This window comes from Pimephales promelas, chromosome 2 (genome assembly GCF_988280905.1).
Source record: "Pimephales promelas chromosome 2, fPimPro1.hap1.1, whole genome shotgun sequence".
Lineage (NCBI taxonomy): Eukaryota > Metazoa > Chordata > Actinopteri > Cypriniformes > Leuciscidae > Pimephales > Pimephales promelas.
Window position 1 is genome coordinate 25,968,067 of NC_142770.1, and position 13,410 is coordinate 25,981,476.

At 39.3% G+C, this 13,410-nt stretch overlaps 2 protein-coding genes across 3 annotated transcripts in view; both read left to right on the top strand.

Moving 5' to 3' along the window:
• Positions 1-1,194, top strand: part of anos1b (anosmin 1b) — a 175,421-nt gene extending 174,227 nt beyond the window's left edge. Inside the window, exon 14 of the mRNA XM_089118266.1 lies at positions 231-1,194. The gene's annotated coding sequence lies outside the window, so the exon portion shown is untranslated. The remainder of the gene's footprint in view (positions 1-230) is intronic.
• An 860-nt stretch (positions 1,195-2,054) lies between these two features.
• Positions 2,055-11,018, top strand: senp5 (SUMO specific peptidase 5). 2 transcript variants are annotated; one of them, XM_039657313.2, is made up of 10 exons: positions 2,055-2,218; positions 3,060-3,805; positions 3,884-3,989; positions 5,904-6,051; positions 6,161-6,208; positions 8,158-8,235; positions 8,539-8,676; positions 8,746-8,829; positions 8,918-8,968; positions 10,446-11,018. In XM_039657313.2, the coding sequence occupies exons 2-10, from the start codon at positions 3,172-3,174 to the stop codon at positions 10,578-10,580; spliced, it is 1,422 nt and encodes a 473-aa protein (XP_039513247.2). In that variant the 5' UTR covers positions 2,055-2,218; positions 3,060-3,171; the 3' UTR covers positions 10,581-11,018. The 2 variants fall into 2 exon arrangements, with proteins under 2 accessions (XP_039513247.2, XP_039513248.2); XM_039657314.2 differs by having other exon boundaries at positions 2,085-2,218; positions 3,065-3,805.
• Positions 11,019-13,410: the final 2,392 nt, after the last annotated feature.

Genomic DNA, 13,410 nt, shown 5'->3' on the forward strand with positions numbered 1-13,410 from the left:
CATAAAAATGTCTTCAAATTGGCTCCCATATTATGAAGCTCTAAAACAGGCAAAAATCATCATATGAATTAGTCTGTATATCTTACAATATAGAGCATACAAAAGCTTTTATTGAGAAACAGAAACAAATTCCATTCAGTATTCTATGAAACATATGCTGTGCTCTGAAAAGCAGCTCACTACAGCAATGGCTAATAATATAAACTGTTTTTTTGTTTTGTTTTTTACAGATGGAGAAAAAGATGTGAGGAATCAAGCTACTCGTTAATGAAGTGCTTGTGATGCTCCTCATTTGGAAACATGCATCTGCTCAATGACTCGATGTAAAAGCACACAGACACCATGTGATGAGCCTGCAGACGCTCCCAGCCGTGACAACACAAAGCAGACCCAGCCTGTTTACTGGAGTCAGTGTTCAGATCAGTGCACTGAAACATGTGAATGTTGAGGAACCAAATCATGCTTCTGTTATGTACAAATGTGTAGCACTGATGTAGTTAGTATGTAGTTGCATATAGTTGTGTGTCATATTATTTTATTGACAAATATGTGTTTCATACAGAAGTTTATTGTGCTTATACCCAACGGGCCTCATTCATGAAACTCAAGCGGTTTGATTTTTTGTCTAAAGCTTGCGAAGTCATTCTTAGCTAAGCTGGCATTGCTACCTTTTTATTCATTTAGAAGACACTTTATAACATTGTTTCTTTTTCATTTAAGTTCAAGTTCATTTTATCAAGTTTGCGCCGAAATTAATTGTGTTTCATGAATAATGCCTAACATCAATATTTGTACATGTAATATATAAAATTTCAACACAACTTCAGCGTGGGATTCGTCTCAGATTTAAACATTTGAACAGAGCCATTTCTGAACAACGGCACATCTGATTTTATTTATTGTGAATGTAATTCAATAATCTCAAGCAGAACAGTGTAATATACTCAACTTTCTATGGCAAACAGTGAGAAATGTCAATGCCTTATACTGTATCAGTTATATCAGGCTCGATCAGATTGATTTGCTGCATACGTCCATCGGCATATAGAAACCGCTGCATAAATCATGTGTTCAGACATAAAATGCATTTGAAAGTTGTATCTTTGTACAATATAGCATACTGTTTTTGTAAATATAGATTTTTTTGTATTTTCTATGGTTTGTTGTTGTTACTAATAAACTAGGCTAAAAGAATCCCCCCCCTTTTATTTATAAATATTTGTGTCCATCATGAGAATGTGAGCTGAACATCAACAGGAATGTATACAGTAGATAAAACATCTTCTCTATTGTGCCGAATATCCAAACGCCCTCGCCATCAGAGAAGAGAAGAGAAGAGAAGAGAAGAGAAGAGAAGAGAAGAGAAGAGAAGAGAAGAGAAGAGGGGAAGTTATTCTGATTCAAGATTACTAGAACATGAATTTAAAACAATACTGATTTGCACAGATAAATAAAGCTTTATAGACCATTTCACAAGATGTAAACAACACTGGTCCAGAATCACTTCCTGTTTCAGTTTTTTAACACTACATAAAAGCTGGGATAAAATACAACCAACAGAACATTTAAAACTGAATCAAAAAGTTAAACAAACATCTTTAAGATGTTTTCTTTACATGTAAAATAAAGAAAACAGTTACAAACTGAAACAGGAAGTGCTTCTGGACCAGTGTTGTTTACATCTTGTGAAATGGTCTATACAAATTAAGCTTTATAATAAAGGTTAATTTGTCATTTTTATAATAAAGCTTAATTTGTCATTTAATAGTGAGGTTAAGGGAAGCACAAATATAATCACTGCTCACTGCTTCATCACACTGATGTGAGGACAATTTCAGCAAAATGAATTTGTTTAAAAACATTAAACTTTTGAAGAATTAGATTTAAAATATACAAGAATAGCACTTTAATATAGGCCTGTTACAAAGTTATTAATAGAAATGTTGATGTCGTTTCATAGTTGTGGTTGTTCTCATAACTATAACACACTTTCTATGTGACGTGGGAAAAAGAAAAGCGTTCAGTGTCTCCTTCCCACCAGATGTCGCTAAAACACGGCGTGTGACGTCATCGACGTGCGCCGCGATCGGTCTGCGACCATAACAACGCCTGATATAACCCTCACTTTCTTCGATATCAATGATAGAGGAATATTGATCGGAATTAATTTGCACAGCCTTACAGGTCCTGGTCACTTCATCCTCGAGACGGACACACGGTGAGACTGTAAAACACTGATGTGTGTGTGCGAGGGCTTCACGAGATAGACCTGCTGGTTTAGCTGGACTGATGAATAAATGATCTGCTCTGAATCATTGATTATCATCATCTCACATTATTTCTGCCTTAACCTCGATGGTGACGTTATTCCTCATGACTTGCATGCATTCGCATTTTTATTAAGTTTCGATCAGAACATTCAAATCATATTTTCTCAAATGATTGTGTTATTGTCTGCGGTCCGTTGATTTGACTGACATGTGCATCGGGATTCTTTAATACCATGGTACACGATTATAATAATCATCCCTAGCGTATATCATTGAGTATAGCAAACTCACGAAGTATTACCATATAAAATCATCACTAAACCGTGTGTTTTGAACATGTACCATGGTGGTAATACCATATACAATGTTAGATGAATATGGTGATCATTGTGTATGACATACAGCCTCCATGCGATATAATATAAATATATGATAGTTCTTCATCAGAAAAGGTGCAGACAGTTGCACTGAGCAGCGAAATTGACAACCAGAAATGCGAATAAAACCTTTTTCCAAACAATAAAACAAACATACGCTCCATGAAGATTCAAAGCAACGAATCTTTCAGTTTGTATGAAGATACAAACCGACTCCTTGCAGAAATAAGCCATGGAAATGAGTTTTCTATGACAAATAGACAGACGTAGGCTACACGTGTGAATGGTCTGTACATTTAATGGGACTGTAAGCCACATGATAGTTGTTCTGCTTTGAAAAATACTGATTTTATACACTTTTCATAAGATTGATCTCCAATCACTAAGAGTTTTACTCTTTCTTCCTTTCAAGAAAAGAACATCCAAACTGCCCTGACTTCCAGTCCCAGGACCCTAACTCCCGATGGTGGCATCGTGCTGAAGAGCGTGGAGAGGATCCCGGAAGGAATGGGGTAGAGTTTGCCATGAGGGTCCCGGCACCGAACCGCTCCGATCGGGCAGAATCCGGCTCCGGGGAGATGCCTGAAAATGGCCGCTCCAGGAGGAAACGTGTGCCCAAGACGTGCGACTGCTGCGGTCCCAACGGGAAGCCTCACGCTCCCGGACACGAGCAGATCTCCAAGAAACGCGGACGCAAGAAGAAGGACATGGTGAGCCAAGAAGAGGTGGCGGCGGAAGAGGTGGTGAGCACATCAGGGGTCGTGACGTTAGACCCGGTGGATGCCGGGACGGTGTCTGAGATGGAGGAGGCTCCGTCTCCCAGGGGAAAGCCAGACGTCTCCCAAGCGAGTGAAAGCACGCTCATGGTGAATGGTTCGGAGAACAGTGATCATGCGCATCCCAGCGACGACACGGAGCTGAGCGCTTCTCAAACGCTGAAGAAACCCGGGGATTCTTCCCTGAGCGGCACAGAGACGGACGCTCATAATGATGCGATGGAAACCGAGCCGTCGAGCTGGAGCGCTCATGTGAAGCAGGTGTCCTGGGACCACCACTACTGCAGACCCCCCGGCGGGGAGAGCCGGAGCGACGGCGTGGACGGGACGACACCGCCTCCGGCTGAGTTCACCACCGAGGGCATCATCGAGTGCATTCACGGTAGAGTTCGGAGACTCCCACACGTCCGTGTGTTCTGGTGCCGTTTCTCTTACTGAACGTGCTTTCTTTCCCTCCCAGAATTCCTTGAGCAGTTCTATGGGAAATACGCCAGCTTCGCCCCGTTGACTGACGCCGATGTCCTCGATCACCTGAACAAGACCTTTGAGTCGGACCTCAACGACAGGCGAGTTCGAGCCCCGTGTGGACATGTCCCTGCCCATTCCTGGCTCTTTATGGCTCTATATTTCATAACCTTCAGAAAGACCTTTTTTGGAAACTTTATTATTTTGCAAAAATTCATCCACTACTTAAAGTACCACCACTTTGAAATTAATTTTTGATATGTTTTATCTACCTCAAGGGCATTCAAGATGTAGGTGTCTTTTTTTTCTGCCGTATTTTCAATTTTGATATCTTTAGGTCAAACCGTTCTTGTCTGTCAGTCATATAATGGAGGTCTATGGTCACCACCTCAAAGAGCATGCACAGAGAAGTCCAAATTAAACATGATTTAATGACTCGTAAATGTAAGTACACATTGATGGCCTAAGACATGAAACTAGCGGTTTGTGTGAGAAAACAAACAGTATTTATATCGTTTTTACCTCTTGTAATCACAGTCACGTCCAAGTACTCTAGGGTGCGGGTGCTTCGTTCTGCCTGCGCAAGATCTAGACAAACTTTGAAAATCTAAACATATTTAGATATACAGGAAATTGTAATGGAAGGCGATTTCGATATATAACAACTGACAACGTTGATTTTGTTTCGCAACCGCGCGAGAGATCAATTCCGGCTCTTTCCGGCGCTTGCGCAGACTGAAGCACCTCAAATCACTTGGACGTGACTGTAAATACTGTTCGTTTCCTCACACAAACAGCTCGTTTCGTGTCTTAGGCCATCAATGTGTACTTACATTTACGAGTCATTAAATCATGTTTAATTTGGACTTCTCTGTGCATGCTCTTTGAGGTGGTGACCATAGACCTCCATTATATGACTGACAGACAAGAACGGTTTGACCTAAACATATCAAAATTGAAAATACTGCGGAAACAAAGACACCTACATCTTGGATGCCCTTGAGGTAAGCTAAAACATATTAAAAATTAATTTCAAAGTGAACTATCCCTTTAAGTTTGGGGTCAGTAGTTTAAAAAAATCATGTTCAGCAAGAATGAATTTAATCGATAAACCAATCAAAAGTGACAGTGAAGATCAGTACAACTTACAACTGACTAACAACTAAAAATTAGTCAGTACAACTGTTTCAACACTGATGATAATCATAAATGTTTCTTGATCATCAAATCACCATATTAGTGGGATTTCTGAAGGATCATGTGACACCTTGCTATATGTTCACCTAGAAAACAGTTCTTTAAGATTAATAATATCTCACTGTATTTTTGATCAAATAAATGCAGCCTTGAAGAGCTTAATAGTCAAGTCAAGTCACATTTATTTATATAGCGCTTTTCACAATACAGATTGTATCAAAGCAGCTTCACAGTGATAACATGAAAATAGTACAACACAGATCAATAATATTGTTAAATATTAAATAACCCCAACTGAGCAAGCCAAAAGCAAGGCGACAGTGGCAAGGAACCAAAACTCCATCAGATTGGATGGAGAAAAAACCTTGGGAGAACCCAGGCTCAGTCGGGGGCCAGTTCTCCTCTGGCTTACATTCATATTGTTAATGTTTAAATATAAATATTGTTTATATATAAAACGGTGCCATAACATATCTCCGGTGTTGAGTCGTCTCTTCCCAGGCGTTGGTCTTCTCATCATCATCTAATAGAAAAATTTGGTCAAAATTCTTGCGGCTATCAATCTTTTAAATTTTAGTATATATTTCCAATAAATGCAAAGAAATTTCACATAATTTTGATTCATTATGATTTTTATTTGTTTGAGCTAGATGAATGCTGTCAATGATTTGGGGAAAGTTTGATTTAATGTTTAATCCAGCTGCCTCTCATGCACTGTTAGATTATATTCGATGAACTATAGTTTTCACGTTTGAAAGAACATGAGTGTGTTCGGATGTAGTTGACCAGCACTCACGTGTGTGTGTGTGTTCCTCCAGGATGAAGCTGATCAGAGCAGAAGTGTCCAAATACAGGGCTGGGCTGGCTTGTGCTCCTATGCAGTTCTTCCAAGTGACCTACAACAAGCACACGTTGACCTTAGATGACCTTTCAACACTTGATGACCAAAACTGGGTCAATGATCAGGTTGGTGTTGGTGTTAATCTGTATTTATGAGTTTAAATCTGTAGTCATTCGTGTCTAAACATGCATGTGCACATCTCCTGGACTGGGATTTGTTATGTGTGTGTTGCAGGTGATTAACATGTATGGAGAATTGATCATGGAAGCTACAAACCATAAGGTAAAAGCATTCATTCATTTCTCCAGAGTAGGGCTGTCAAATGATTAATTGCATCCAAAATAAAAGTTTGTGTTTACATAATATATGCGAGTGCACTGTGGATAATTATTTTATATATATATAAATACACACACATGCTTGTGTGTGTGTGTGTGTGTGTATATATATATATTGTATATAATATTTTCATGTATATACTGTATATAGATTTATATATAATTTATGACATAAATATCAATATTTTATATATAAATAATATTTTTTTTCTTAAATATGCATGTTTGTATATATATATATAATTATACACAGTGCACCCACATATATTATGTAAACACAAACTTTTATTTTGGATGCGATTAATCACGATTAATCGTTTCACAGCCCTTTATAATATTGCAGTATTTAAAGGGTTAGTTCACCCAAAAATGAAAATTTAAGTCATTATTTACTCACCCCCATGCTGTTCCAACCCCGTAAGACCTTCGTTCATCTTCAGAACACAAATAAAGATATTTTTGATTGAATCTGAGAGCTGTATCACTCTTCCAAAAAATGCCTAAGGGACTGGCTCTTGACGGCCCATAAAGTCATTAAAGAAAAGGTTTAAATATTCCATGTGCCTACAGCGGCTCAATTATAAGTTTATCAAGCGACGAGACTACTTTTTGTGCTAAAAAAACATAAATAATGACTTTATTCGAGTATTCCATTACTTCCTTATGGGCGCATGCGCGAGAACTGAGACGAGGACGTTCTCCTCGGTTCTCCTTTGACTACTTCTTTTTACCGGCTGCTCACCGCTTAGGAGTATTACCGCCACCTGCCGTATAAGATGATGATAAGGCACACTGTAGTTTTTTGAGAAGATTAAAGGCTTTTAAGTGCACCTTATAGTGCGGAAAATACGCAAATTGAAAAGCGTATGTACAGCGCGCATCTTCCTCTGCTTGTAAACAGAAAGTTTTGCGCTTCCAGCTATATCAGCACATCATCTTATACGGTAGGGGGCGGTAAAACTCCTAAGCGGTGAGCAGCCGGTAACAAGAAGTAGACGAATGAGAACGTCCTCGTCTCAGTTCTCGCGCATGCGCCAATAAGGAAGTAATGGAATAGTGGAATAAAGTCGTTATTTATGTTTTTTTCGCACAAAAAGTAGTCTCGTCGCTTGATAAACTTATAATTGAGCCGCTGTAGGCACATGGAATATTTCAATCTTTTCTTTAATGACTTTATGGGCCGTCAAGAGCAAGTCCCTTAGGCAGTCTATGTAGGACTGATCTAGCTCTCAGATTCAATCAAAAATATCTTTATTTGTGTTCCGAAGATGAACGAAGGTCTTACGGGGTTGGTACAGCATGGGGGTGAGTAATTAATGACTTAATTTTCATTTTTGGGTGAACTAACCCTTTAAAGGCGATTATGGATATAATACTTCTTAAAATGGCACAGCCGGAGTGTGTTCACACACTTCAGACAGATCGGGGTGAGAGTGTATCTGTGACCTCTTCTGTGTGTTATGATTGAGTCATTGAATCATTAACTCATCCGATTCATTCAAGAACACACATTTTATCAGGAGTAAAACACCTTTAGTGTGTTGCTCTAACACTCTTTCCATTGACGGAGCAAAAATAGCTAAATTAGCTGACAATAGGGTGTTACTCATCATTAACAGCAATGTGACAGAGTGTGACAATGCTTCAATATTGCAAAGTGCATTTAGTCTAGTTAGCAATATATGGGCGGGTGATTTCAGTGGCAAAAATGATGTGTGTAGTAGTGTAGGGGTGTAAGAAGCACACACTGAAGACTGCTTTCGTGATGACCGACTGGAAGCGACTACACTAACACAGGCTTCTACAGTAATGCCAGGATGTTTAAAAACCAAACCTTTTGAAATTGTACTCTAATGTTGCAAATGAATCCCTTGTTTATCTGTCCTTTTCTAGGTTCATTTCTTCAACAGTTTTTTTTACCGGCAGTTTGTAGCAAAAGGTTATGAAGGCGTGAGACGGTGGACCAAAAAGGTAAATGTCACAGCCTGCAAAAACATGTTGATAGAATGATCTGAACACAGCTGTTTTAGTTAATCGAGTCTCTACATTTCCTACAAGTCAAATTATTGTTCTTTCTTTAACAAATGCTCAGTAAGAGAATGAAAATGAAAAGCTGTCATCTGTGTTTACTCACTCTCGTGTCGTTCTGAATCCGGAAGGCTTTCTTTCTGTTGAGGAACACGAGATATTTTGAAGAACATTGGGAGTGAAACCACATTGACACGTCTCAGCGTTGTGGAGAGTGTGTGATGTGTTCTGTCTTAATGTCCTCAGGTTGATCTGTTTTCTAAGACTCTGATCCTGATTCCTCTTCATCTGGAGATCCACTGGTCGCTCATCACCGTGGACGTCTCCAAGCAGAACATCAACTTCTACGACTCGCAGGGCATCCTCTTCAAGTTCGCTGTGGACGTGAGTGCGATTGCAGTGTGATTTAGATAGGAGTCCTCACATCGAGCTGATGTGCGACTCTTTCCACAGAACATCCTGAAATACATCCTGGCAGAAGCCAAAGAGAAGAAGCAGCTGGGCTTTCAGAAGGGCTGGAAGATGGTCGTCAACAAGGTCTGTAACGAGAGCTCTACTAAACCGTGTTCTGATGTTCTGGCGAGAGCTTTCTCTCCACGTTTATCTTTGTCTGTTCTCTCCACAGACCATTCCACAGCAGAAGAACGACAACGACTGTGGGGTTTTTGTCTTGGAGGTAAATGTTTGCTACAGTACGGCTAGGTGGAATGATGATGATGATATATTCAATTTAAGTTTATTTCTATAGCACTTTTCATGAGTCTACCCTGCTCTGATTGGTCATCTGCTCTGATTGGTCAGATGACCCAGTCTGTTATGATTGGTTTACTCTGCTCTGTTTTGATCGGTCAGATGGCTCAGTCTGTTGTGATTGGTCTACTCTACTCTGTTCTGATTGGTCAGATGACTCAGTCTGTTGTGATTGGTCTACTCTGCTCTGATTGGTCAGATGATCCAGTCTGTTGTGATTGGTTTACTCTGCTCTGATTGGTCAGATGGCTCAGTCTGTTGTGATTGGTCTACTCTGCTCTGATTGGTCAGATGACCCAGTCTATTGTGATTAGTCTACTCTGCTCTGATTGGTCAGATGACCCAGTCTGTTGTGATTGGTCTACTCTGCTCTGATTGGTCAGATGACCCAGTCTGTTGTGATTGGTCTACTCTGCTCTGATTGGTCAGATGACTTAGTCTGTTGTGATTGGTCTACTCTGCTCTGATTGGTCAGATGACTTAGTCTGTTGTGATTGGTCTACTCTGCTCTGATTGGTCAGATGGTCCAGTCTGTTGTGATTGGTCTACTCTGCTCTGATTGGTCAGATGACCCAGTCTCTTGTGATTGGTCTACTCTGCTCTGATTGCTTACGTCCATTACCATATTTGAATTTCAGCTCTGGATTGTCCTTAGCACTTGATGCATAGTGATATGAACAGAAAAAATAATGACATTTTTAATGTATCAATCTCATCCTCTTGAAGTTCATGCAAAGTCGATTTGCATGTTGCAGTCTCAGCTACAACTGCAGTGTTTGCAGGAAGTGTCGTTCGCGGGCAGCCAATCAAGACCACAGATGGGCGTTATGCAAATGTGTTGCACTGTTACGCAGGTTCAGGAAGTGAGACTGGATTACTGACGACTCGTTTCAGTTCAGAATCACTTCTTTCTTTTAGGAGACAGTGTCTTTATCTGCACTGTGATCTTTAAAACTTTGCAGAGTGTTTACAATCACAAACAGCTCTATTACACACTACATACAAGTAAATATAAAAAAAAACATATATGTATACAAGGACACTTAACTGTACGTTAGGGTCCACAACCCATGCTCATGCAAGCTACAACAACAGTGGACTGCTATGTGGACGAGAGATTGGGCGAGGAGGAGAGAAAATTTAGCGTTTGTACTGGAGCCTAAAAGATGATAAAGATATGTAACTGTAGACCAGGAGGGCCAGTGCGAGTTGTTGTGCTCCTTTTGAATACATACACGTTAACAGTAGTATACATTGGGCTTAAAGAAGAGGGGGTTTTGTTAAAGTATTAATTTTTTTTTTTCTATTATGAAATGACTCAACATAACATGAGATTTGGTGCATGGTTGTGGTGCCTGCCCCCAATTTGTATGATCAAACTGAACCTGTTTTTGATTCCGCAGTACTGCAAGTGCCTGGCGTTCCTGAAGCCGCTGCTGTTCACTCAAGAGGACATGCCACGCGTCCGCAAGAGGATCTACAGAGAGCTCTGCGACTGCACACTGTCCGACTGCTCGAGCCCAGACAAACCCACATAGACCTGAAGACTCGGACTCGCAGGAACTGGCTTCACTGCAAGCTCTGATCAGGCAAAGCTGGAGATTCCCTACATATGAGCCTGTCGAAACACCGGAGAGGCTTGCTGGACTTCTGTCGGGTTGCGTTTACCTCTTCGCTGGACATCGGCAGTGCAGACATGCGTCCTCAACCTCGAGTTTAACGGCGGCTGTGACCGCTTCTCAGAGAACAAGTGGATGTTCACAAACGAGAAAACCCTCCGCGATGGAGAAATCGTTTACTGGCAGCCACAAAGATTCAAGACCTCAAAAGCGTGTGGATATTATGATTATTTTTTTTTTTACTTATTTTAAAATATCATTCATTTCATCGCCATTCATTCTTGCATCTTATAACACAGACTACGTGTTTCTATCAGGTTTCGTTGAGTTGTTGCTTTGCAGCATGAAACTTGAAGGCCTTTCCTAGAGTAAAAATATCCCGCCGTTGTCGAGGTACAAGAAGCGTTTATAAAGGCTCTTAATGAATGTACTGTTAAACATGAGAATTCTACTTGTACAGTCAAGCTTGTAACTTGAAAGCATATTTTGTTGCGATACCTGAAGTCCTGGACCAGATTTTGCTTTGTTAACATTTGATCAATTTCAAACTATGTTCCCCGTCGTCCCGTGGAGCCTCAGGACCGACGCGTATATCCGGCTGCTTGCTGTACGCCACCGGCATTATTTGACAGTTTTGTTGCAAACTGCTGTTCTCTCACTTCTGAGCACTTTCCGTTGTTTTCTAAAATGCGTCAGCGGTTAAAATGGTTTTGTCGCATGTCGATTTGTCATTAATTGAAGTCAGTTAAAGGTCATTTTTAAAATGAGCACAGAGTGTGCTGCAGTGAAAGCTGCAGGTTTCTGCCTTTTATTTATACTCTTCTTTTTCTTAATCGTGAAGACTGATCATCCGAGACCGGTCTCCAGACCATCACATCATCGTCATCAGTTCTGTGTGAGGAGTGTTTTCTACCTTGTGATGCAGTTTGGTACAAAAATGTCTGAATAGTAGCTTTATCCTTTTGTCAGTGATTCCATCATTCAAGAGCGATACTGTAATTTTTAGTTACTTGAAATTTACCAACAAATCATAACCTCAGACAGAGTTTCTGACTACTAGTTTCATCATTATTTAAAAATACATGTTTAATAACCAGTTCTGTGTCTGTTATTGTGTGTACATATTTCAGTTTTTGCAGCCCTTTTACTAAAATTAATGTGTTCGAAGCCTCCTTTTTAGTAATTAAATAGTTTTATATACATCAGAACAGCTAATAGCTTAAGTATTATCCAGAATTGTGCTTTGCCATGAAACTTAATGCTAAATTTGTTAAAAATAAAGATCACGATTCCCCTATGATTCTGAACAGACAACCAAACAAAATAACTAGTAATTGACTAGCGGTTCTGACAGAAGGTTCACGAGTGCATCACTGGAGGAATCGGTGTTTCTGAGGGATCTCGAGTGATTTAAAGATGAACCGTCTCGTCTCCACCTTCTGCTGTGACAATGGCATTGATGCAATATTTATTTCAAGCATCAAGTTACTTTCAAAAGCTGATTTGATTTCTATCATAGATATCAGTGTTTATATCTGAGGTATAAACTTTCATTCCAGAATTACTGTGATCATATAAATCACTGTAAGACAGGAATAATGAAGCCATTTCTGTTTAAAAGACAGATGAATCATATGGAAGCTTGTTTCCGCCACAGAATAAAAAATAAAAAAGGTAATTGCGTCTTTTTATCTCACAATTCGGACTTTTTCTCTCACAATTGCGAGTTTACATCTTGCAATTCTGACTTTATTTCTCAGAATTGCGAGATATAAAGTCGCAATTGCATGTTATAAAGTCAGGAGTGCGAGATATAAAGTCAGAATTGCGAGATATAGTCAGAAATGCGAGATAAAGTCGCAATTGCATGTTATAAAGTCAGAATTGTGAGATATAAAGTCAGAATTGCGAGATATAAAGTCAGAATTGCAATATTTAAAATCAGAATTGCGATATTTAAAGTCAGAATTGCGAGATATAAAGTCAGCATTGCGATATTTAAAGTCGGAATTCCAAGATATGAAGTCAGAATTGCAATATTTAAAATCAGAATTGTGAGATATAAAGTCAGAATTGCGATATTTAAATTGCGATATTTAAAGTCAGAATTGCGATATTTAAAGTCAGAATTGCGATATTTAAAGTCAGAATTGCGAGATATAAAGTCAGAATTGCGATATTTAAAGTCAGAATTGCAATATTTAAAATCAGAATTGTGAGATATAAAGTCAGAATTGCGATAAAGTCAGAATTGCGATATTTAAAGTCAGAATTGCGAGATATAAAGTCAGAATTGCGATATTTAAAGTCAGAATTGCAATATTTACCCAGATAGCAAACTGACATTGAATCAACGTGGAAATATGACATCGAAACAACGTTGATCTGACATTGTTTTGCTCATCGAATTAACGTTGAACCAACGTCAGGCGCGTCATTCTTTCAAAACTAAACGGAAAATCAACTTGAAATCAACGCGTTGTTTCAACGTTATGAAAGCAAACCAATTTTCGATTTCATTTAGCTTTGAAGAATGCCGCGTCTGACGTTGGTTCAACGTTAATTCGATGAGCAAATCAACGTTGTTTCAATGTCATGAGAGACGTCGTTTCCACATTGATTCAATGTCAGTTTGCTATCTGGGTAAAATCAGAATTGTGAGATATAAAGTCAGAATTGCGATATTTAAAGTCAGAATTGCGAGATATAAAGTCAGAATTGCGATATTTAAAGTCAGAATTGCGAGATA

Excerpts from the sequence above, each read along its gene's own strand:
- senp5 (XM_039657313.2), top strand. The coding sequence starts at position 3,172 with ATGAGGGTCCCGGCACCGAACCGCTCCGATCGGGCAGAATCCGGCTCC. Across the intron at positions 6,209-8,157 it reads TGGAAGCTACAAACCATAAG|GTTCATTTCTTCAACAGTTT; the intron begins GTAAAAGCATTC and ends GTCCTTTTCTAG. Across the intron at positions 8,969-10,445 it reads GTGGGGTTTTTGTCTTGGAG|TACTGCAAGTGCCTGGCGTT; the intron begins GTAAATGTTTGC and ends TTGATTCCGCAG.